The 27,393-nt window shown below is 43.2% G+C and overlaps 1 protein-coding gene across 1 annotated transcript; it reads right to left on the bottom strand.

The window, feature by feature from the left end:
- Positions 1-29: 29 nt before the first annotated feature.
- On the bottom strand, positions 30-24,304 carry LOC129813936 (GRAM domain-containing protein 2B-like). Its single transcript, XM_055866586.1, has 12 exons — positions 24,065-24,304; positions 21,518-21,667; positions 21,345-21,402; positions 20,825-20,897; positions 20,378-20,481; positions 17,889-17,978; positions 13,733-13,804; positions 12,483-12,569; positions 12,161-12,242; positions 11,718-11,817; positions 4,055-4,165; positions 30-3,619 (listed from the first exon to the last, which is right to left on the bottom strand). Exons 1-12 carry the CDS (start codon positions 24,103-24,105, stop codon positions 3,601-3,603), a joined length of 987 nt encoding a protein of 328 aa, XP_055722561.1. The 5' UTR covers positions 24,106-24,304; the 3' UTR covers positions 30-3,600.
- Positions 24,305-27,393: the final 3,089 nt, after the last annotated feature.

Below are 27,393 nucleotides of genomic sequence, written 5' to 3'. Positions count from 1 at the left end.
CCATTTAGTACAATGGAAAGAAAAAGTATGTGAACCTTTTAGAGTTACCTGGATTTCTGCATAAATTGGTCATACAATTGTATCTGATCTTCAAGTCACAACTATAGACAAACGCAGTCTGCTTAAACTAATAACAAGCAATTATAATTTTTCATCTCTTTAATGATCATACCGTGTAAGCATTCACAGTGCAGGTTGGAAAAAGTATGTGAACCCTTGAATTTAATAACAGATTGACCCTCTGGCAGCAATAACCTCAACCAAATGTTTTCTGTAGTTGCGGATCAGACCTGCACAACGGTCAGGAGGAATTGTGGACCATCTTTACAGAACAGTTTCACTTCCACAGTATTCTTGGGATGTCTGGTGTGACCCGCTCTCTTGAGGTCATGCCACAGCATCTCAATCGGGTTGAGGTCAGGACTCTGACTGGGCCACTCCAGAAGGTGTATTTTCTTCTGTTCAAGCCATTGTTGTTGATTTACATCTGTCTAATAGGTTGTTGTCATGTTGCATCACCTAACTTCTGTTGAGCTTCAATTGGCAGACAGATAGCCTTACATTCTTCTGCGAAATGTCTTGATAAACTTGGGAATTCATTTTTCTGTCTGATAGCAAGCTGTCCAGGCCCTGAGGCAGCAAAGCAGCCCCAAACCATGATGCTCCTTCCACCGTACTTTACAGTTGGGATGAGGTTTTGATGTTGGTGTGCTGTGCCTTTTTTTTCTCCACACATAGTGTTGTGTGTTCCTTCCAAACACCACAACTGTAGTTTCATCTGTCCACAGAATATTTTTCCAGTAGCACTGTGGAACATCCAGGTGCACTTTTAGGAACTTCAGACATGCAGCAAGAAGCTGGGGATTCTTCCATGGTGTCTTCCCTTGAACACCATTCCTGTTTAGTGTTTTACGTATTGTAGACTCGCCAACAGAGATGTTAGCATCTTCCAGAGGTTTCTGTAAGTCTTCAACTGACACTCTAGGATTCTTCTTAACCTCATTGAGCATTCTGCGCTGTGCTCTTGCAGGCATCTTTGCAGGACGGCCACTCCTAGGGAGAGTAGCAACAGTGCTGAACTTTCTCCATATATAGAGTTTGTCTTACCGTAGACTGATGAACATCAAGGCTTTTAGAGATACTTTTGTAACCCTTTCCAGCTTTATGCAAGTCAACAAATCTTTGGTCTTCTGAGATCTCTTTTGTTCGAGGCATGGTTCACATAAGGCAATGCTTCTGGTGAATATCAAAATCAAATTTTGTGAGATCTTTATAGGGCAATAGCTTTAACCAACATCTCCAATCTCGTGTCATTGATTGGACTCCAGGTCAGTTGACTCCTGACTCCAATTAGCTTTTGGAGAAGTCAGTAGCCTCGGGGTTCACATACTTTTTCCAACCTACACTGTGAATGTTTAAATGATGTATTCAATATAGACAAGAAAAATACAATTTGTGTGTTATTAGTTTAGGCACACTGTGTGTCTATTGTTGTCAAATGTTATGTAAAATGTATGCAGAAATCCAGGTAACTTCAAAGGGTTCACATATTTTTTCTTGCCACTGTAATTACAGTGCCTTGTGTATGAACTATCAATACATTTTTATTTACAGACATTCAAGAACTGTTGAATATTTTTTTGAATGGCTTAGAAGTAGCTTATTTTAAATACACCTGTATACATTGAAAGTATACTACACTGATTGATAGTACTAATCATGGTGTACAGTATTTCTGTTTTATTGCTCATAGTTGAGTGCCCCCTGCTGGCCTGTTAGTGTCACTGACAGATGCCATGGAGTCATTCTATTAATTAAGTAGTAAAAGTTATCTGAAATTAATTTACACTATCATTAAATAATTTAATTTGCCAGCAAATTTCAGATTAAAATAACGTCTGACTTACATTATTCCTTTACAAAGAACAACATTCATTACCAGTTAAACTGAGACCAACGAATAGTAAGCCAAATTGATTTTAGGAGTGGACTGACTGGAAAAATAAAAAAGCTGCTTTGTGTGAAGTCAAGGTTTTCCACATTTCTGACAGGACTGAGGTTTTAGTGATCTGTCTCCTCAAATGATCAGGGGACCCACAAATATATATTAACAATTGACCAGCTCATGAGATGACATTTTAATTGAGAGCCTTTATATACTGTAGTTTGTTGTACTGTGGCTTTGGTATTTAGTCTTGCTACTATAGGCAGGGGCGGACTGGGACAAGAATTCGCCCCTGTCATTTTATTCACATCGGCCCACCACTGCGCACGCCACTAGCTCAAGAAACATGTCTAAGCATGAATGCATGTTTCAAGATATTTTGATGTGCAACCTAATCCAGTAATTGTCATGAATTTTGGGTTCACAATTAGACTATAGTTGCTATTTTACTGTCAAAATAGTACTCCAGAATTTCCATATTAGTTTTTTTTGTTCCAAAGAGATGAATTACATCTTTTATGTGCACTATCTAAAATCATGGGCTAATTAATTTGTGGTTCAACACATGAGGAAGTGTAAACTCAAAACACATTAAGTAGATCACAAACTAAAATATATTACCCACCACAGGAGGCTAGTGAGGGGAGGATGGCTCATAAAGATGGCTGGAATGGTATCAAGCACTTGGAAACAATGTTTTTGATGTGTTTGATCCCATTCCATTAACACCGTTGTAGCCATTACTATGAGCCGTCTTCCACAATTAAGGTGCCACCAGCCGCCTGTGATGCCCACTGCTAGTAGCCATGTATTCATCCAACCGTAAATGTAATGTCCTAAAAAACTTTACAGTTGTAGGCTACTACCCATGAAACCTATAGGCCTATGCCCGTGCCCGTTTTGAGCACATTCCGCTCCATATCTCAAAGCCATATAAAATGTCTTGATTATAAAATAGTTGCTGTTGAGAAATAAAGATTATACCTACAGAAAGCTGAAACCCTCCTCTCTTCGACAGGGACAATTGGACGAAGCTTCCAAAGCTGTGTTTCCCCCCCCGCAATTTCATTTTGAAATGTTATATGATCAGAATAAATGTTTCTCTCGAGTGCATGGAAGGAGAGGAAAGTGGCTCGCGCACCACAGCAGCAAGCCCCAGTGAGGGAAGACACTTTCATTAAGAATCATGAGGATAATGCACTTTACTGTTTAGCAAAATCATTGCTTTAGCTGTCCCAAAATTAGGATGTTTTTCAGTGAGGTGACAATGTAGAATATGCTCTTTCTACGTTTACAGGCACCCTTTTCATTTTTTTTATGATCCGTGATCTTGGCTGTCTAACTGATGAGAGTTGAAGCAGGTCATCTTTGCTGATGCTGTGTTTGACTTTCAATGTGAGTTTGTGTGACCTCAGCCTAGCAGAAACCTTGATGTTTTGTATACTCAGGGCATATTAGTATAACAGACATTTTTATTTAATTTTTTTTACAATTTCTATCTTAACAAGCTTATGGCCCGCCGGCCATGTCACTTTTTCTATGTTTAAAAAAAAAAGTGTCAATTTTCGACCAGCCCACCCAACAAAAAATGGTTCAGCCCGTCTGGTATTTGCCAGAATATCCAAATGGCCAATCCTCCCTGGCTGTAGGTCTCTTCAGGCTGTTTCCTGTTCCCTGGAATGAGGAGGGATCAGTGAGAGGAGGAACCAAATTACTCTCTCAGATATTATCATGCATACTCATGCACAAGTACACTCACACACACCTTTTAATTACATGAAAGTGAAGACTCAAATACCTACAATGGGTGTTCCTGTTGATTATGTAATAGTGGAGTGATTTCTTGGAAAACAGGTGTCATTCCTCTGGGCACGTTTTTCTCCTAACCTCCTGTGACCTAACCTCCTGTGACCTAACGTCCTGTGATCTCTGCTGCTGATACAGTACACGATACCTCTGATGTCTGAGAACACTCTCTCTCTGTCTACACAACCGGTTTGATCTACCTTGAATGGTTTTTAAATTGTCAAAGTTTGTAGTTCCTTGAAATTCACATCAGAGCCATCTGTGGAAAACTACCCCATAGTGTGTGTGTGTGTGTGTACTCACTCTCTGAGGTGAATGGAGAACTCCGGCAGGGCTCCTAGAGAACTCAGCTGCTCCTCCAGAGCTACGATCCGCAAACCGATGTACCCCGACGACAGTAGTAGCAACACCGCCCTACACAGACACACACGCACACAAAAGAGGTGGTGATTTTAATGTGAAAACAGTTTGATGGGTAAGATACAGTGCTTGTAATCAGCTTGTGTTTTACTTTCACCTGTGGCACTCAGCACTCAGTATTACAATGAACTGTTAAACCTCCCTGGGAGATCCATACTTGAGTGCACTCTCGTTGATGGCACAGTGCAGATCAATCATGAGGAACCAGACATAAGTACTGTATTTCAATCAAGGACAGACAGCGGCAGGTAGCCTAGCTGTTAAGAGCGTTGGGACAGTAACCCAAAGGTCACTGGTTTGAAGGTATTGGCAAAGCACAAACAAACAATTTCATCTATCCTCCACAGTCCACAGGTAACTAATGAAAGAGCAAGCACAGGAGACCGTAGCAAGGAACATCTATCTAGGTAAGAGTGAAGAACCCTTGAGAGGAACCAACATCTGGCTTTATGGGTAAAAGTTCAGTGTATTACAGCCTTGACTATCTGGAGAACACCCTGTGCTCAGAGAACCAACCTATCTCACATCCATCCATCTACTCATCTCTTCAGCAATTCACCCAGCTATAAACAGCCAATCAGGTAGCAGGGTCCATTCCTCAACAGCTCTGAGCCAATCCAGAAAGACAACATACCAGACAGACTGTTGGGAAGTCTGGAAAAGGCTTGTCTGTGATCCTGAATGATATGTGACTCTTTATTTAGATTTTCTTAGCCCATCCACCATCCCCCCTCTTCAGAAGACAAAAATAAAACTTAGTTTTTACAGCTTTTCTTTTGTTGTTACATGTCCATTCTACACACATTTTACATACATGATATAGTTTTTTTTTCTACTGCATAAGTTACATAGCAAGAGTAAAGTCATTTGATATACATTACATCTGGATAGATAGCACATTATACACTATATTATTATAGAACATAAGCTTTTAAATCCACCCCTCAGCTACTCTCAGTCCATCCCACCTATCTCTCTAACCCCGCTACTCTGTCCATCCCACCTATCTCTCTAACCCCACCCCTCAGCTACTCTCAGTCCATCCCACCTATCTCCCTAACCCCACCCCTCAGCTACTCTCAGTCCATCCCACCTATCTCCCTCAGCTACTCTCAGTCCATCCCACCTATCTCCCTAACCCCACCCCTCAGCTACTCTCAGTCCATCCCACCCCTCAGCTACTCTCAGTCCATCCCACCCCTCAGCTACTCTCAGTCCATCCCACCCCTCAGCTACTCTCAGTCCATCCCACCCCTCAGCTACTCTCAGTCCATCCCACCTATCTCCCTAACCCCACCCCTCAGCTACTCTCAGTCCATCCCACCTATCTCTAACCCCACCCCTCAGCTACTCTCAGTCCATCCCACCCCTCAGCTACTCTCAGTCCATCCCACCCCTCAGCTACTCTCAGTCCATCCCACCTATCTCCCTCAGCTACTCTCAGTCCATCCCACCCCTCAGCTACTCTCAGTCCATCCCACCTATCTCCCTCAGCTACTCTGTCCATCCCACCCCTCAGCTACTCTGTCCATCCCACCCCTCAGCTACTCTCAGTCCATCCCACCTATCTCCCTCAGCTACGCTCAGTCCATCCCACCTATCTCCCTCAGCTACGCTCAGTCCATCCCACCTATCTCCCTCAGCTACGCTCAGTCCATCCCACCTATCTCCCTCAGCTACTCTCAGTCCATCCCACCTATCTCCCTCAGCTACTCTCAGTCCATCCCACCTATCTCCCTCAGCTACTCTCAGTCCATCCCACCTATCTCCCTCAGCTACTCTCAGTCCATCCCACCTATCTCCCTCAGCTACTCTCAGTCCATCCCACCTATCTCCCTCAGCTACTCTCAGTCCATCCCACCTATCTCCCTCAGCTACTCTCAGTCCATCCCACCTATCTCCCTCAGCTACTCTCAGTCCATCCCACCTATCTCCCTCAGCTACTCTCAGTCCATCCCACCTATCTCCCTCAGCTACTCTCAGTCCATCCCACCTATCTCCCTCAGCTACTCTCAGTCCATCCCACCTATCTCCCTCAGCTACTCTCAGTCCATCCCACCTATCTCCCTCAGCTACTCTCAGTCCATCCCACCTATCTCCCTCAGCTACTCTCAGTCCATCCCACCTATCTCCCTCAGCTACTCTCAGTCCATCCCACCTATCTCCCTCAGCTACTCTCAGTCCATCCCACCTATCTCCCTCAGCTACTCTCAGTCCATCCCACCTATCTCCCTCAGCTACTCTCAGTCCATCCCACCTATCTCCCTCAGCTACTCTCAGTCCATCCCACCTATCTCCCTCAGCTACTCTCAGTCCATCCCACCTATCTCCCTCAGCTACTCTCAGTCCATCCCACCTATCTCCCTCAGCTACTCTCAGTCCATCCCACCTATCTCCCTCAGCTACTCTCAGTCCATCCCACCTATCTCCCTCAGCTACTCTCAGTCCATCCCACCTATCTCCCTCAGCTACTCTCAGTCCATCCCACCTATCTCCCTCAGCTACTCTCAGTCCATCCCACCTATCTCCCTAACCACACCCCTCAGCTACTCTCAGTCCATCCCACCTATCTCCCTCAGCTACTCTCAGTCCATCCCACCTATCTCCCTCAGCTACTCTCAGTCCATCCCACCTATCTCTGTAAACTTCCCTCTTATGATGCCCATGTGCCATATATTTTTTAACTGTGCTGTGATTTTGAACCTGTATAATTGCATAGTACCTACAGATTAAGTTAAAGATAAATATTTTTACTAAAAGTATTATATTGTTGATTGATTGACTATGGCTTTCCAAATCGCAGTGCTATTTGTAGGGTTACTTTTTGGATAAATGTTGTGATTTTTCAGCCATTCCTGAACTTAAAATACACTGCATGACCAAAAGTATGTGGACACCTGCTCATCGAACATCTCATTCCAAGATCATGGACATTAACTTGGAGTTGGTCCCCCCTTTGCTGCTATAACAGCCTCCACTCTTCTGGGAAGGCTTTCCACTAGAACAGGGGTTCTTAAATGTTTTCAGCCTGGGGCCCAAGCTTGTGAAAACTTGTAAATATGGGTAATGAAATTAAATATAATAATATAAATAGCATGTTTCTTTTTTCCCATTAAAAACACTTACATATCTGTCTAGGTTGGAACTGTTAAGCATGGTTGGAACTAAATAAGCATGTTTAATTTGGTCTTGTTTGCCGTTCCAGATAAAGTGAAAGATTTTTTGCTCATAATTTAAAAAAATTAATTGTTCGGCATAGGCAGGGCCATACTTAAATAGGTAAACTGGGATACAACTAAAGAATTAATCAGGGTGATTTAAAAAAAAAAAATAGACAAGTATTTACCTTTCCATGTAGGCAAGATCTTATCTATTTTTGATAACTTCCTATTAAAACGTGTTGTAGTAAGTTCCTTTATTTCCTTAGGGATATGAATACGTCCACTTCACCATCAGATCATTTTATTGGTAAACTACAGGGTAATGTAAACGTTGTTTTTTTTTGCAATCCAATATGTAATATGGTACACTGATTTGGGTTGTAATCCAGGGAGGTTAGAAAAACTATATAGATCTTCTATGAGGCTGTGCAGGGATCCACGGATTTAAGAGGCGTAGAATGACACCTTGGATTTCTAGCCCCTCTATATTATTGTTGGATCTGATTTTAATTTCCATGGCCATAATAAACAGATGTGCAGACAGTGGACAACCTTGTTTTACTCCTCTTGACAGTTTAATACATTCTGAGACGTAGCCATTATTTACTATTTTACACCTAGGGTTACTATACATAACTTTAACCCATTACATAAGAGATTATTCTCAATTAAAATAATCCAGGCATTTATATATAAATTGTAGTTGTACTTTATCAAAAGCCTTTTCAAAATCTGCTTTGAATACCAGACCTGGTTTCCTAGATTTTTCATAATGTTCTATTGTTTCAAGTACATGTCCTTTTATTATCTCCAATGTATCGTCCATGTAAAAACTCTGTCTGATCAGGACAAATAATATCCGACTACAGCTTTTTAATTCTATGCTCTATGCATTTTGCTTGGATTTTAGCATCACAGCACTGACATGTAAGGGGCCTACAGTTGATTTGATCTTTATACTTACCACCAGGTTCCTGTTTCAGTGATAGTGAAATCAGACCTTCTTGCTGAGTACCTGATAGTTGACCATTTTTATAGGACTGGTTACAATATGCAAATAATGGATCTTTGAGAGGATTATAAAAAGGTTTAATATACCTAAACTGTTATGCCATCCAGCCCTGGAGTTTTCCCTGGCCTACTGGCTTTAATTGCATCAAGAAGTTCCTCGTCTACAATTTGGCCTTCACACAAGTCTTTCTGTACAGCTGTTCATTTTACACTATTATAATTTTACACTAAATATTCCTTACAGTTAACTTCAGAGTGGAAATGGGGGAATCGTGGATTCATTCATTTGGTGAATCATGGATGACTTCATAATTTTTAACAAGTTTCTGTAAATTATTTTTGTTAGCATTTCTATGTTGAAGATTAAAAAATCATTTGGTGCATTTTTCACCATTTCCATCCAATTTGCTTTATTTTGGAATGTTCCCGATAAGTTCCTCCATTTCTTTTTGTTTTTCCTCTAACATATTCTGTAGCTATTGTATATGGTACTTTATTATTGCTATCTATCTGTACTGTTATTTCCGATATTTCCTTTGTTAATATGAACTCTTTTGACTGAAATTGTTTTCGTTTTAAGGATGAATATTGAATTGCATGACCTCTGAAGGCACATTTCAAAGGGTCCCATACAATAAGGGGATCCGCTGTAACTATGTTACGCAGGAAAAAGTCAGTTATAAAATCCTTTGTTTTGGTTAAAAACAGCTTGTAATTCAGTAGGCTTTGATAACATTTCCAATATTTGATTCTCCCGAGTGGCACAGCTGTCTAAGGCACTGCATCTCTTTCTAACCTCCCTGGATTACAACCCAAATCAGTGTACCATATTACATATTGGATTGCAAAAAAAACAACTACTTTTACATTAGCCTGTAGTTTACCAATAAAATGATCTGATGGTGAAGTGGACATACAACCGGCCGTGATTGGGAGTCCCATAGGGTGGCGAACAATTGGCCCAGCGTCGTCCGGGTTTGGCCGGTGTAGGCTGTCATTGTAAATAAGAATTTGTTCTTAACTGACTTGCCTAGTTAAATAAAAAATAAAATATTTTTATAAAATCCTCGCCCACGTGGAAATTCTGTAATCGGACTGTGGATGCCAATTATTTGATGATCTGACCACATTCTGCCCCCATCACATTCTTCCCTCTACCAGACTGAAGGAAGCAAGAAAATAATCAAGACGACTAGCTTGATTAAGCCTCCTCCATGTACATCTCACTAGGTCTGGATTTTTAAGGCTCTATAGGGGTACTTAAAACAGTATTATAATCTCCCACCATAATAATAGTCATTTGTTGATTGTGAGCGCGATAGATTAGTATATATTTTCATAGAATATGTTATGTGACTCTTCCTGCCGTTTTAGATTCAAGACGAAAACTTGTGTAAGATTTTAGAAGCTGACAATAGACTTAAGATGTTTGTAGATTAACACACCCATTCTCACACGTGGCAGTATGTGTGAAGACTAACACACCCATTCTCACACGTGGCAGTATGTGTGAAGACTAACACACCCATTCTCACACGTGGCAGTATGTTTGAAGACTAACACACCCATTCTCACACGTGGCAGTATGTTTGAAGATTAACACACCCCAGATTAACACACCCCACACGTGGCAGTATGTTTGAAGAGGAACACACCCCATTCTCACACGTGGCAGTATGTTTGAAGATTAACACACCCCAGATTAACACACCCCACACGTGGCAGTATGTTTGAAGATTAACACACCCCATTCTCACACGTGGCAGTATGTTTGAAGATTAACACACCCCATTCTCACACGTGGCAGTATGTTTGAAGAATAACACACCCATTCTCACACGTGGCAGTATGTTTGAAGATTAACACACCCCATTCTCACACGTGGCAGTATGTTTGAAGATTAACACACCCCATTCTCACGTGGCAGTATGTTTGAAGATTAACACACCCCATTCTCACATGTGGCAGTATGTTTGAAGATTAACACACCCCATTCTCACACGTGGCAGTATGTTTGAAGATAAACACACCCCATTCTCACACGTGGCAGTATGTTTGAAGATTAACACACCCCATTCTCACACGTGGCAGTATGTTTGAAGATTAACACACCCCACATGTGGCAGTATGTTTGAAGATTAACACACCCCATTCTCACACGTGGCAGTATGTTTGAAGATAAACACACCCCATTCTCACACGTGGCAGTATGTTTGACGATTAACACACCCCATTCTCACATGTGGCAGTATGTTTGAAGATTAACACACCCCATTCTCACATGTGGCAGTATGTTTGAAGATTAACACACCCCATTCTCACACGTGGCAGTATGTTTGAAGATTAACACACCCATTCTCACACGTGGCAGTATGTTTGACGATTAACACACCCCATTCTCACACGGGGCAGTATGTTTGAAGATTAACACACCCCATTCTCACGTGGCAGTATGTTTGAAGATAAACACACCCCATTCTCACACGTGGCAGTGAAGATTAACACACTCCATTCTCACACGTGGCAGTATGTTTGAAGATTAACACACCCCATTCTCACATGTGGCAGTATGTTTGAAGATTAACACACCCCATTCTCACATGTGGCAGTATGTTTGAAGATTAACACACCCCATTCTCACACGTGGCAGTATGTTTGAAGATAAACACACCCCAGATTAACACACCCCACATGTGGCAGTATGTTTGAAGATTAACACACCCCAGATTAACACACCCCACATGTGGCAGTATATTTGTGAGAAAATATGAAAGGTGATGCAAGGGCTTCAGCACCTATAGATCTAGTTACAGGCGATGGGGAGGGGAGAGGAGAGAGAGATGGAGATCAGGAACAGACAGATGGATAGGAGAGGAGTACTCACAGAAACAGACAGATGGATAGGAGAGGAGTACTCACAGAAACAGACAGATGGATAGGAGAGGAGTACTCACAGAAACAGACAGATGGATAGGAGAGGAGTACTCACAGAAACAGACAGATGGATAGGAGAGGAGTACTCACAGAAACAGACAGATGGATAGGAGAGGAGTACTCACAGAAACAGACAGATGGATAGGAGAGGAGTACTCACAGAAACAGACAGATGGATATGAGAGGAGTACTCACAGAAACAGACAGATGGATAGGAGAGGAGTACTCACAGAAACAGACAGATGGATAGGAGAGGAGTACTCACAGAAACAGACAGATTGATAGGAGAGGAGTACTCACAGAAACAGACAGATGGATAGGAGAGGAGTACTCACAGAAACAGACAGATGGATAGGAGAGGAGTACTCACAGAAACAGACAGATGGATAGGAGAGGAGTACTCACAGAAACAGACAGATGGATAGGAGAGGAGTACTCACAGAAACAGACAGATGGATAGGAGGACATTGAGGTTGCGCATATCTCTGATAAGGAGGAGGGTTTTAACCCTTTCAGTGACGATCCAAACCCACGAGTCAGCTGTTCAAGAGGAAAAGAAGACAACAGGCCATTCAAACAATATTTAAATGTGTGTTATGTCTGAGTATATGTGCATGTGCTTGTGAATGAGTGTGTGTGTGTGCGTGTCTGTATCTGTCTGCTTCAGTGTGTGTTTAACTACATGAGTCTTCCTCTGTGAATGTGAACTGATTATCCTGAGGTTTGCTGATGCTGCTTCTAGGAGTGGTGCTGTCCTTCCCAGTTTTCGTTATGATTAATATTACATCATATTCATATCTCTTGTATGTCTCTGTTATGCCTCTCACCCCTCATTTATTTTTCTCGTCTGTCTTAACAGTCTTTTTAAGATGTTCTCTCTTACCGCTGCTGGGCAGGTCAGAGTAGACGGCCTCTATAGGAAGGCTCCGCTCCACACTGTCCTCCCGGCTGGAATTGCTGGAGATCTGTCGTCAGGGAAGGGTTAAAACATGTCCTTATACAAAAATCTCCTGGTCAGTATAAATGGTGTCTTGATTAATAACACAAAAAAAAGTGAATGTGTACTCTGGAATTTTCACAGTGAGTTATGAAGAATTACAAAGTGCACTTTCTTTGATGGCACTGATTGGAGAAAACAGGGCAGTATAGGAAGCTACATGGTGGGAGGAAAAGGATGACATCGAGGCCATCAGTGAAATTCTTACTGTGTCTATGTCCCGATCCACGCCATCAACGCTGTTCTCTCCTGAGAAGTGGGGACTGCTGTTGCCACTCTCCACCTGCTCCCCCAGCTGTTGTGGAAACCAGAGTCTGTAAACGCAGTTGAGCGGTCGGAAATCCCGCTCATGGCGCACCCACATAATTTCCATCCCCTCCGCTAAAAAATGCTCCTCGCTCACAGGAAAAAAAACTGCCTGCTCGATATTCGCTCCATTCATTAAAATCACAATTTAACCAACACCCATCTCTTTTTGTGACTAACTGAACCTAACACTTGGTTTATTGAAGCTAAAACATATGATTCGAATATAAAGTATTTTAATAAACATGAAAAGGGGAATGTAAGAAGCACTCATAATTAAAAATAGGCTATATGTAGTATTAAACAGCACAGAAACACCCTAATTAGGTCAGAATCCAGACATGTAGCCTAAGAAGGAACGGAAATGAATTGTTTAGGATATATTATTGTTATTAGCCTATTATTTCAATGATTTCAAGGCTATAGCCTACAAAGAAATACATTGTGAAGCATTTACGATTGCGACATGAACATTGACCGCTTAGCATTTAAACAACAATTTGTTTAAATTATTATAGTCTATAAATTGCGCATATAGGAAGGAATTACAATTAAATAAAATTGAAACTAAAATGCCTTACTAGGCATTTGAATCCATTTTTAGAAACACGAGTTTGGCCAGAGTGTGGTTTCAGGCTCATGCGATGGTGCTTGGAGAGCAGGCCAACAGTGGATGGGGATGCTCAACACCCTTCGGCCACTCTTGCCAGGTTGGGCAGGGATGCAGAGTTGTTTTTTTATAGGAAGGCCTACAGGGTTTCAGGCAAAAATAATCCTATCAAAACAGAAAGCTCCTTGAAAGAGGTAATATGTCAGGAATATTGGGCCAAAATCAATGATAGCCTATTGTATAGATAATGGAACAAAACAAGACACATCCGAGGTTCAAACTATAGAACCCAGTTCCTACATTTGAATACATTTGATTTTATCAAACAAAACTGTGCTACATTTTATCTCTGGGACCCTCAGGATGACAAATCAGAGCAAGATTACTGAATGTAAGTACATTATTTACCTTCAGAGGTGAATGTATCAAACCAGTTGCAGTGACTAAAGTTATTTTTTTGTGCACTCTCCTCAAACAATAGCATGGTCTTTTTAAGAGAGAAAGGGAGACAGAGAGAGAGACCAGAGATAATTTGGGTATACCTGTGCTTGTGAACACACAAACTGCAGGATTTCGTAACACATTCTCCGGTTCCGCAAAGACACAAACGAATACTGAAACAGAGGCAAAACAGAATGAGGGACTACACAACACACCACCACATAGACAAACCACCACACAGACACACCACCACACAGACAAACCACCACACAGACACACCACCACACAGACAAACAACCACACAGACACACCACCACACAGACAAACCACCACACAGACAAACCACCACACAGACAAACCACCACATAGACACAACACACCACCACATAGACAAACCACCACATAGACACACCACCACATAGACACAACACACCACCACACAACACACCACCACACAGACACAACACGTCACCACACAACACACCACCACACAGACACACCACCACACAGACACACCACCACACAACACGCCACCACACAGACACACCACCACACAATACACCACCACACAGACACAACACACCACACAGACACAACACACCACCACACAGACACACCACCACACAGACACACCACCACACAGACACACCACCACACAGACACAACACGTCACCACACAACACACCACCACACAGACACACCACCACACAGACACACCACCACACAGACAAACCACCACACAGACAAACCACCACACAGACAAACCACCACACAGACAAACCACCACACAGACAAACCACCACACAGACACACCACCACATAGACAAACCACCACATAGACAAACCACCACATAGACACAACACACCACCACATAGACAAACCACCACATAGACACACCACCACATAGACACAACACACCACCACACAACACACCACCACACAGACACAACACGTCACCACACAACACGCCACCACACAGACACACCACCACACAGACACACCACCACACAACACGCCACCACACAGACACACCACCACACAGACACACCACCACACAATACACCACCACACAGACACAACACACCACACAGACACAACACACCACCACACAGACACACCACCACACAGACACACCACCACACAGACACAACACGTCACCACACAACACACCACCACACAGACACAACACACCCCCACACAGACACAACACACCACCACACAGGCACACCACCACACAACACACCACCACACAGACACACCACACCACCACACACCACACCACCACACAACACACCACCACACAGACACAACACACCACCACACAGACACAACACACCACCACACAGACACACCACCATACAACACACCACCACGCAGACACAACACGCCACCACACAGGCACAAGACACCACCACACAGACACAACACACCACCACACAGACACACCACCACACAACACAGGCACAACACACCACCACACAGACACAACACACCACCACACAGACACACCACCACACAACACACCGCCACGCAGACACAACACACCGCCACACAGACACACCACCATACAGCCACAACACACCGCCACACAGACACACCACCATACAGACACAACACACCACCACACAGACACAACACACCACCATACAGACACAACACACCACCATACAGACACAACACACCGCCACACAGACACACCACCATACAGACACAACACACCACCACACAGACACAACACACCACCACACAGACACAACACACCACCACACAGACACAACACACCACCACACAGACACAACACACCACCATACAGACACAACACACCACCATACAGACACACCACACCACCACACAGACACAACACACCACCACGCAGACACAACACACCACCACGCAGACACAACACATCACCACGTAGATACAACACGCCACCACACAGACACAACACGCCACCACACAGACACAACACACCACCACACAGACACAACACACCACCACACAGACACAACACACCACCACACAGATACAACACGCCACCACACAGACACAACACACCGCCACACAGACACACCACCATACAGACACAACACACCACCACACAGACACAACACGCCACCACACAGACACAACACGCCACCACACAGACACAACACACCACCACACAGACACAACACACCACCACACAGACACACCGCCACACAGACACACCACACAGACACAACACACCACCACACAGACACACCGCCACACAGACACACCACTCCACCACACAGACACACCACACCACCACACAGACACAACACACCGCCACACAGGCACACCACACCGCCACACAGGCACACCACACCACCACACAACACATCACCACACAGACACAACACACCACCACACAGACACAACACGCCCCCACACAGACACACCACCACACAACACACCACCACACAACACACCACCACACAGACACAACACACCACCACACAGACACACCACCACACAGACACACAGACACAACACGTCACCACACAACACACCACCACACAGACACAACACACCACCACATAACAGACCACCACACAGACACAACACACCACCACACAGACACAACACACCACCACACAGACACAACACACCACCACACAGACACAACACACCACCACACAGACACAACACACCACCACAACACACCACCATACAGACACAACACACCACCATACAGACACACCACACCACCACACAGATACAACACGCCACCACACAGACACAACACACCACCACGCAGACACAACACACCACCACGCAGACACAACACGCCACCACACAGACACAACACGCCACCATACAGACACAACACACCACCACACAGACACAACACACCACCACACAGACACAACACACCACCACACAGACACAACACACCACCACACAGACACAACACACCACCACACAGACACACCACCATACAGACACAACACACCACCACACAGACACAACACACCACCACACAGACACAACACACCACCATACAGACACAACACACCGCCACACAGACAGACACACCACCATACAGACACACCACACCACCACACAGATACAACACGCCACCACACAGACACAACACACCACCACGCAGACACAACACACCACCACGCAGATACAACACGCCACCACGCAGACACAACACGCCACCACACAGACACAACACACCACCACACAGACACAACACACCACCACACAGATACAACACGCCACCACACAGACACAACACACCGCCACACAGACACACCACCATACAGACACAACACACCACCACACAGACACAACACGCCACCACACAGACACAACACACCACCACACAGACACAACACACCACCACACAGACACACCGCCACACAGACACACCACACAGACACAACACACCACCACACAGACACAACACACCACCACACAGACACACCACACCACCACACAGACACACCACACCACCACACAGACACAACACACCGCCACACAGGCACACCACACCGCCACACAGGCACAACACACCACCACACAACACATCACCACACAGACACAACACACCACCACACAGACACAACACACCCCCACACAGACACACCACCACACAACACACCACCACACAGACACAACACGCCACCACACAACACGCCACCACACAACACACCACCACACAGACACAACACGCCACCACACAACACGCCACCACACAACACACCACCACACAGACACAACACACCACCACACAACACGCCACCACACAACACACCACCACACAGGCACAACACACCACCACACAACACATCACCACACAGACACAACACACCACCACACAGACACAACACACCACCACACAGACACAACACGCCACCACACAGACACAACACGCCACCACACAGACACAACACACCACCACACAGACACAACACACCACCACACAGACACAACACACCGCCACACAGACACAGACACAACACGCCACCACACAGACACACCACCACACAAACACAACACACTACCACACAGGTACAGACACACCACCACACAAACACAACACACTACCACACAGACACAATATACTACCACACAGGTACAGACACACCACCACACAGACACAACCACAAACACACCCACAACCACAGCCACAGCCATAACCACTGACACACCCATAGCTGCAGACACAGCCACAGACACATTCACTCAAACAAGACCAACAGGGCCGTTGTGGGTTTGTTTCTGACCTTGTTTCCATCAGTAGTACGGATGGAGAGCATAGACAGGGCTGAGTTCTGCTTCTTCACTTCCTTTACGCTGGACACATGGACCTCAACCTACAACAAGACACAGATACTACATCAACAACACATGGTACAGACCATCTACTTCTACCTGCTGTTTGTTGGCCAACTTGGCGCTGTCTACTCTACGGCTCTATTCAGTCTGGATGGCTGAAGCGTTACAGATTCCCGATAGAAAAATAAAGTCATTTGCGATTGAGCCGACAAATGCAGCGTTTACTGTGAATGCAGCCTGCGCTAACGTGGGAACGTTGCCTTTACATTTCAATCACACTGTAAAGCTCAACTTCTGTGATACGGATTGAATAGGGTCCCTATTCTACTCTTCTTTACTTTTATCTACTCTGCTCTTCTCTAATCTGCTCTACTCTGCTCTTCTCTAATCTGCTCTACTCTGCTCTTCTCTAATCTACTCTAATCTACTCTACTCTAATCTGCTCTACTCTAATCTGCTCTACTCTAATCTGCTCTGCTCTACTCTTATCTGCTCTACTCTTATCTGCTCTACTCTTATCTGCTCTACTCTTATCTGCTCTACTCTTATCTGCTCTACTCTTATCTGCTCTACTCTACTCTTATCTGCTCTACTCTTATCTGCACTTCTTTGCACTTCTCTGCACTTCTCTGTTCTGCTCTACTATGCTCTGCTGTGCCCTTCTCTACTCTTCTTTACTCTTATCTGCTCTACTCTACTCTGCTATGCTCTGCTCTTCTCTAATATGCCCTTCTCTACTCTATTCGGCTCTAATCTATTCTACCCTACTCTACTCTACTCTATTCTGCTCTGCGCTTCTCTAATCTGCCCAGCTCTACTCTACTCTGACTACTCTACTCTTCTTTATTCCTCTCTACTCTACTCTACTCTACTCTTCTTTTCTCTTCTCTGCTATGCTCTTCTCTGCTATGCTCTGCTCTTCTCTAATATGCTCTTCTCTGCTATGCTCTGCTCTTCTCTAATATGCCCTTCTCTACTCGGCTCGAATCTATTCTGCTCTACTCTACTCTTCTTTACTCTGCTATGCTCTTCTCTGCTATGCTCTTCTCTGCTATGCTCTTCTCTGCTATGCTCTTCTCTGCTATGCTCTTCTCTGCTATGCTCTTCTCTGCTATGCTCTTCTCTGCTATGCTCTTCTCTGCTATGCTCTTCTCTGCTATGCTCTTCTCTGCTATGCTCTAATATGCCCCTCTCTACTCTACTCTGCTCTTCTCTACTCTATTCAGCTCTAATCTATTCTGCTCTTCTCTAATCTGCTCAACTCTACTCTGCTCTACTCTGACTACTCTACTCTTCTTTACTCTTCTCTACTCTGCACTTCTCTAATCTGCTCTGCACTTCTCTAATCTGCTCTACTCTAATCTAATCTAATCTGCTCTACTCTAATCTAATCTGCTCTACTCTAATCTAATCTGCTCTACTCTAATCTAATCTGCTCTACTCTAATCTAATCTGCTCTACTCTAATCTAATCTGCTCTACTCTAATCTAATCTGCTCTACTCTAATCTAATCTGCTCTACTCTAATCTAATCTACTCTGCTCTTCTCTACTCTGCTCTTCTCTACTCTGCTCTTCTCTACTCTGCTCTTCTCTACTCTGCTCTTCTCTACTCTGCTCTTCTCTACTCTGCTCTTCTCTACTCTGCTTTTCTCTACTCTGCTCTTCTCTACTCTGCTCTACTCTGCTCTTCTCTGCTCTTCTCTGCTCTTCTCTGCTCTTCTCTGCTCTTCTCTGCTCTTCTCTGCTCTTCTCTGCTCTGCTCTTCTCTACTCTGCTCTTCTCTACTCTGCTCTTCTCTACTCTGCTCTTCTCTACTCTGCTCTTCTCTACTCTGCTCTTCTCTACTCTGCTCTTCTCTACTCTGCTCTTCTCTACTCTTCTCTTCTCTGCTCTTCTCTGCTCTTCTCTACTCTGCTCTTCTCTACTCTGCTCTTCTCTACTCTGCTCTTCTCTACTCTGCTCTTCTCTACTCTGCTCTACTCTGCTCAGCTCTAATCTATTCTGCTCTGCTCTTCTCTAATCTGCTCAGCTCTACTCTGCTCTACTCTGACTACTCTACTCTTCTTTACTCTTCTCTACACTTCTCCAATCTGCTCTACTCTAATCTCCTCTACTCTAATCTGCTCTACTTTACTCTTCTCTGCTCTGCTCTTCTCTACTCTGCTCTTCTCTACTCTGCTCTTCTCTGCTCTGCTCTGCTCTAATCTATTCTGCTCTGCTCTTCTCTAATCTGCTCAGCTCTACTCTTCTTTACTCTACTCTACTTTACTCTTCTCTGCTCTGCTCTATTCTGCTCTGCGCTTCTCTAATCTGCTCAGCTCTACTCTACTCTGACTACTCTACTCTTCTTTATTCCTCTCTACTCTACTCTTCTCTACTCTATTCTACTCTACTCTGCTCTATTATACTCTACACTACTATATATGAATCTCTTACCTTGGTGTCCTTGAGGAGTACGGAGGAGTAAAAACATATGTAGTTGACAGACACAAATAGCTTCCCATGATACAACACCTCCTTCTGCAGGGCACAGGTGAACACTGAAACACACAACCAGGACAGAGGACACAGTCAAATGAGAGACACGTGAGTTTCTCCTTGACACTTCCCTTTATCCCCAGAATACACTGTGATATATTCAGCTGAGGGCACATATTGTGCAAAGTGAGTGCTTAAGTTTAGTTGTTATCAAGCAGCACAAAGCACATAATGTTTAATGAAATATAATATATGTCCCAATGCATTAAGTAATGATTTTGATGACTCCATCATAGCTCTGTAATCGAGACATAAATCCACATGCAGCCCAGACAGTTTCAGGACCACGATGATGATGAATCCATAAATAAGTTCCAGACTCACCATGTACTGAGATCTACTCACCGTGAGTTAGTTTCTCCTCTGTAGGAATGTCTCGGAAGAGTTTGTGGAAGGTTTTGTTGTATTTCACAAAACTCTACAAGAGAGAGAGAACAGGATCTAACTCTCTGTTAATCAATCAACCAATTCATGAATCAATCAACCAATTCATGAATCAACCAATTCATGAATCAATCAACCAATTCATGAATCAATCAACCAATTCATGAATCAATCAACCAATTAATTAATCAATCAGCCAATTCATTAATCAATCAGCCAATTCATTAATCAATCAAGCATTCAATCAGGAGACATTTCCAAGCCATAATCAAACCCCAAGCACATAGCGGAGAAGGAGTGCTAGGACCTCAAATCAAATAAAAGTTTATTGGTCGCGTATCGAGATTTGCAGATGTTATCGCAGGTGCAGCGAAATGCTTGTTGTTGGCTAGGAGCTAGAAACAGGGCAACTGTCTGTCAGCACCATCTTGTCTGAAGGCCTCCTTCAGGTCCTTGTCCTGTATATTTCAGGTGGGCTTACATTTTTGGCAACGGCGCCATCAGGCCGGTGGAAGCTCTCCTCCTCTATGGTCTCTGACCTATGGATAGGGAGTGATTGAGATCGGATCAATGGACTTACATAGGCTTTGGTACTTTCCCCCAGTCCGTGGCCTATTCTAGTCATGAAACTTGTTTTCAGAAGTAATCTTTGACCTGAGAGAGTTGCTCCTGTTCAGGCTGTGTCCCAGCTCCTGGATCTCCAGCTGGGCCTCCTCTAGACTCTTCCACTTCTCTTTGCTCTTCTTACTGCGGCTGCCTCTCCTAAGGCCCAGACTACCTCCTCCACCACCATTCTCCAGGGACCTGGAGGAACAGGGCACTAAACCGTCACGGTGTTGCCCCGTGTCTGTAAACACGCTCTGTTTAGAGGTCATATTTACATATTTACCTATATGTCATATTTATTTTGTAATAAACCTTATTGTGGTTTGCAGAATTTCCCATAGTGGGACAATAAAGTTGTGGGTTGAATTTGTGGATTCAAACTCAACTGATTCACCTACCCATGGGCATAGTTTTTTTTGTCTGCTGGTGAAAACTGCTGTTATATTAATGAAAACATTAAAAAAATGTGCACCAAGAATCCAAACTATACCCATAGCTATGCACCTGATTGTTATCATTTTGATTCTCATCATTTCAAGTCAATTCTGACTTTCCAGGAAGCAACCTACACAAACATGTTATAAGTTATTAGAGATGTGAGATATCTTGTTATTTACATTCTCAGCAGCTCTGGCTAACTTGATACCATCAGACAACCATAAGGAAGAATGGTTGCCAGAGCAGTTCTAGCTAGTATTCATTATGATAGTCAACTACACCTTAGTGGCACTCAAATATCTTTTTCACCTCATTTAACACCTCAATTATTTAACAAAAAGGACATCTCAATAGGTGGTCCAGGTCAGTCATGACATAGCAAAGTGGGGGGTGGGCTTTTCCTCTTTTGTTCTCTATAGTTCCTCAGGCAAGGGGGAGGCTGATGATGTCACAACTTCCCATCAGACCAACTCCTTGAATGCCCTTCTCCTTGCAGTTGTGTGTAAAAATCACTTTTGTTCAAAACATGTTGTTTTTATACCCTATAGTGTGTGTACTTTACTGTATTTTTACTGTATTTATACTTGGGATATCACTTTTTAACTGGAAAAGTAAAAAAAAATCGCTCAAGTATGTCTTTAAGCGTTAAAAAGAAGTGGCATCCAGGTCAAAGGAAGATTTGCTATCATTTGCAATTCAAATGATCAGAACATTTCACATGCAAAGTAGGTGTCACAGACTGAGTGTACAAAACATTAAGAACACCTTCCTAATATTGAGTTGGATTTAACAAGTCACATCAATAAGGCTGCATCACATCCGGCTGTAATTGGGAGTCCCATAGGGCGGCACACAACTGGCCCAGCGTTGTCCGGGTTTGGCCGGGGTAGGCCGTCATTGTAAATAAACTGACCTGCCTAGTTAAATAAAGGTTCAATCAAAATACAATCAAATAAATAAGGGATCATAGGTGGTCAGTCTATGTCATGGGAAGAGCAGAGTTTTGTACACTGTGTGCATTATGTTTAAGCGCCTGAGGATGGAAGAAAGCAAACCATGGACATTAAATATGCATGTCCAGATGTGGGATCTTAATTTGAGCCAGTTTCCTACATCAGGAAAATAATCCTGTAGCAACAGGAAAAGTGAATTATTATTTGGACAATGGACATTTTTGTAGCGGTTGATACATTTTTCGTAAGGGAAAATCAAGTAGGACATTTCAAAGTTTAGATTAAAGACTTTAGAAGCCTTTATAAACCTCAAATACACTACAAGTTTTACATTTCATCCTTTTCAGGAAAGTTCTCATGCGACAGGGTGCTCAAATTAAGATCCTACATATCACAGGAAGTTGTGGCACCTGAATTGGGGAGAACTGGCTCATTCTTATGACCGGAGCGGAATCGGTGGAATGGTAACAAATACATCAAACACATGGTTTCCAGATATTTGATGCCATTCCGTGAAGTCTGTTCCAGCCTCCCGTGCAACATATATATCTTTGTTTATTCTATTCCAGGATAACATTTTCATTATTGTTCCTCTCCTTACGGACAATGTAGGCCTAACTGTAACAAAAGCTGTTACATTTACAGTTCAAAAAGTCTAACTTTAATGTGAAAACCCAAATAAAATGCACAGAAACATCACATCATTGAAAAGTCGTCAAATCAATCTTTATGCACCAAAGCTTTGAGCATCTAGATATCTGCTAAAGAAAGCAGATTCACCTGCTCCCGATTAGACCAACCTGTTACTTCTGGGGCTGGACGAGGGTCCTGAGGGCTATGGCTGCAATGCATTTTGGGGAATGAAAACAAACAAGTTCCCTTCCTTCCTTCTCCTCCGTTCAGACTAAACCATTAGTGAAATGGCAATAAATACAGCTGGAATGGCCTGTGTGTGTGTTCTCATCTAGGTGGTATGCACTACTGTAAGTTTGAGGAATGTACAGTTTGAGGAATGTTTGAGGAATGTCTCAATAGAAAATCCAAGATTCGGTTAAGGGACATTCAGACTTCCTAAACAGAAACAGCGGTGATGGTCTCTACAGCTGGAGTTTAACTCAACCTGCCTAGAACTGTACAGAAACACCATATGTATAGCAATGCATAATAATAAAATACTTATTTTAAAAAGTTGGTTGATACTCACACTGAGCTGTCGAGGGAGAACCTCCGGCGCTCCATGTTCATGGTCTGGAGTGGTTAAACGTCTCTCCCACTCCCACTGAGCTCCTCTCTACTCCACACTGTATTTGCACTGACTATGTAAATCGACTCTCACACGTAGGAACTCTGTGCTCCACTGTGCTGCAGTATACACCCAGCCTGTCTTTCTACTCTCCTACCTGGCTTTAGCCCACAGAGAGGCAGCTGATAGATGGCTAGAGGGAGAGACAGCTTTCTCCTGTTACCAGCCAGCCTATTCTCTTCAAGCGTATTGCTGGTTTCACCTATCATCTTCTGGGGGGCGGGAATACCGTTTAAGTTTACCCAATCAGCTTCGGACTCCGGAGCCTCCTGTCAGTGCCACCTGTGACACACCTCTACTGCTCATGGTAACTGTTACTGCAGGTGTTGTGTACAATCCTACTCCCATCCACAAATTAGCGCACATGTAATGTATGAATCAAAACACATTTGCAAACACACTTCACACATGTACTGTACACACGCATACACACGTCACGCACCTACGCACGCACGCACACACTCTGAAAGTGTCGACAGAGTTCACCCGGCTTGTTTTTGCTGTATCATGATCACGAATGCTCAGGTGACAGTCACAGTCTGGTTCTCTCAGACCTGTTCAGACCTGTTTGCAAAAGCTTCCTGCAGAAGATACGCATCGCAGCACTGTCAACGATAACATTGTCTCAGCCTGACCAGTACAGCTAAATGACCACGCAGATTCTGAGATATGGTGGGTGTAGTACAGCATTATTGTTCGATGTTTGAAATATGTGTAAAAAAGTTATTCCTAAAAAACCTTTATCATCATGGCATGATTGACTTTGAGGAAATTCAGTCCAAACTGTATCTGTCTGGCCATGACAATGACTCATCCTCCTCTGTTGGCGCTCCAGTGTGGGTTACCCTGTACATGGTGAACTCTTCCTCCCAGCAGAGCAGGGCAAACCTGGGGCAGACACCGTGAGAATCACACAGCGTTCTCCTAACTAGTGTCTTCCTCCACAATTCACGTGTGAGAGTGTGTGTACACTAATTCCTTTACAGGACATTTATGTTTCGCTAATATAGACTGACACAGGACAAAATCCTAGGTACCTTGAAGGTAAAGGGACAGTTAATGCATTTCATACAGTCCATATATATATATATATATATATATATATATATATATATATATATATATATATATATATATAATCGTTGGCGAGCAAGGAGCCCTACAAACCTGACTCAGTTACACCAGCTCTGTCAGGAGGAATGGGCCAAAACTCACCCAATTTATTGTGGGAAGCTTGTGCAAGGCTACCCAAAATGTTTGACCCAAGTTAAACAATTTAAAGGCAATGCTACCAAATACTAATTGAGTGTATGTAAACTTCTGACCCACTGGGAATGTGATGAAAGAAATAAAAGCTGAAATAAATCATTATCTCTACTATTATTCTGACATTTCACATTCTTAAAATAAAGAGGTGATCCTAACTGACCTAAGACAGGGAATGTTTACTAGGATTAAATGTCAGTAATTGTGAAAACTGAGTTTAAATGTATTTGGCTAAGGTGTATGTAAACGTCTTACTTCAACTGTATGTACAGTATATATATATATATATATATATATATATATATTAGCAATTCGCATATAGGCTATTCCTCCCCATACTGTATAAACAAAGCATTCACTACCGCCCTCTCACAAATCTACACAAGCCTTCTGGGTCATTCTGCTGAATGAGTGCCTTTTGCATCCCTTTGATAAGTTGACAGAAAATGTGCACCAATAATGCATTTCAAAAGCCTGTTATAAGTCCCCTTTATTATAGAACCACATGGAAAATATTACATCCATGAGTCATGACTGCAGTAAAATTCCAATTGACCGTTGAGTCATGGTAATCTCCTCATATCCATATATCTGTACATGCGTTGGTAGTAACCAACTTGCTAAAGGCCTGGTACTCAGGGCTCTATTGTCCCTGTACTACTCAGACAAATCACATCAAACACTTATCATCAAAACAGTATGTGTTTTTAAAACGCACCTCACTGTGATTGATCAATGTGAAGAAAGAAGTTCAACAACAGGTTGAAACTGAGTGTAAAACATGATCGTTGTGGCTGCTGTTTCAAAGCCTAACACAACGAAATGGACAGCGCTTTCTAAGTTAATGATTAATTCGAAACAAACATCCATATGCATATTAGAGTTGATGCATATGCATAGGCTTATGAGCCCAAACCCCGAAAAAAACTGAATTAAAATAATGATTTTGCCCTTATACAATACATAGCCTACTGCATATATATGCATGGCAGAAAAAAATAAAAATAACAGATTTAAGATGTCTTGGTACATAATTGGTCTTGCCCAGGTATTCCCAAACTTCGGTACACACAATGCCGCCGGGGTTGTGCCAAATAAAAATCTTATATATATTTAAAAAATAATAATAATAATTCTTCACATTTTCAAACAGTCCATTTATATTTTCCAACGGGGCTATACATTTGGGTGAGGCTTTTTTCTCACCTGAGTAGCCTCGTTTCACTGGCAAAAATAAAATTAAACCATCTAGTGTTTAGCGAAATAAAAACACAATGTCAAATACAGGTAACCTAGTCAAATAATTAACATCCAATCACATTAACCGTTACTCTCTCGTGGATGAAACCTTCACTCTTGCGCAGACATTTAGAAACAAAACATGCCAATTTGAAAAATAACCCACAGGAGTTTTTTGAGTGAGAATTAAGATGACTTTCGAGTAGTAAAACAAGTATAAAAGCAACAGATACCATTAATAAGAAGGAGCTAGAAGCATCTTATATGGTGAGTTACCGAGTGGCTAGGACAGGCAAGCCCCATACTATTGTGGAGAACTTAATTCTTCCTGATGCCACGGATATGGCTGGGACAATGTTGGGGGAAAAGGCCCCAAAAACTATACAGACAATGCCTTCATCAAACAACACTGTTTCACGTCGCATCAGTGACATGGCAGGAGATGTTTTGAAACAATTACTGCTTCGCATACAAGCCAGTGAATTATATGCGTTACAGCTGGATGAGTCAACAGACGTGGCGGGCCTGGCACAGCTCCTGGTATATGTCCGTTACGCTTATAGGTGGTCAATTAAGAAGGACATCCTCTTCTGCAAACCACTGGAAAAAGGACAACACGAGAGGATATTTTTTAAAGTACTGGACTGCTTTGTGACATCAAATGGACGTTGGTGGTCAAGATGTGTTAGTATTTGAACTGATAACTCAAAAGCCATGACAGGGAG

This window comes from Salvelinus fontinalis, chromosome 17 (genome assembly GCF_029448725.1).
Source record: "Salvelinus fontinalis isolate EN_2023a chromosome 17, ASM2944872v1, whole genome shotgun sequence".
Classification (NCBI taxonomy): Eukaryota; Metazoa; Chordata; class Actinopteri; order Salmoniformes; family Salmonidae; genus Salvelinus; species Salvelinus fontinalis.
Note: the sequence above shows the minus strand (reverse complement) of the source record. Positions and strands in the feature narration are given on the sequence as shown.

Bases quoted from the DNA above. Each gene is read 5' to 3' on its own strand.
- LOC129813936 (XM_055866586.1), bottom strand. From the start codon at position 24,105: ATGAACATGGAGCGCCGGAGGTTCTCCCTCGACAGCTCAGT. The intron at 20,898-21,344 runs GTAAGCCCACCT...TCTCTCTTGTAG, and splicing joins ATGGCGCCGTTGCCAAAAAT to AGTTTTGTGAAATACAACAA. The intron at 12,243-12,482 runs GTAAGAATTTCA...CCCTGACGACAG, and splicing joins TGGATCGGGACATAGACACA to ATCTCCAGCAATTCCAGCCG.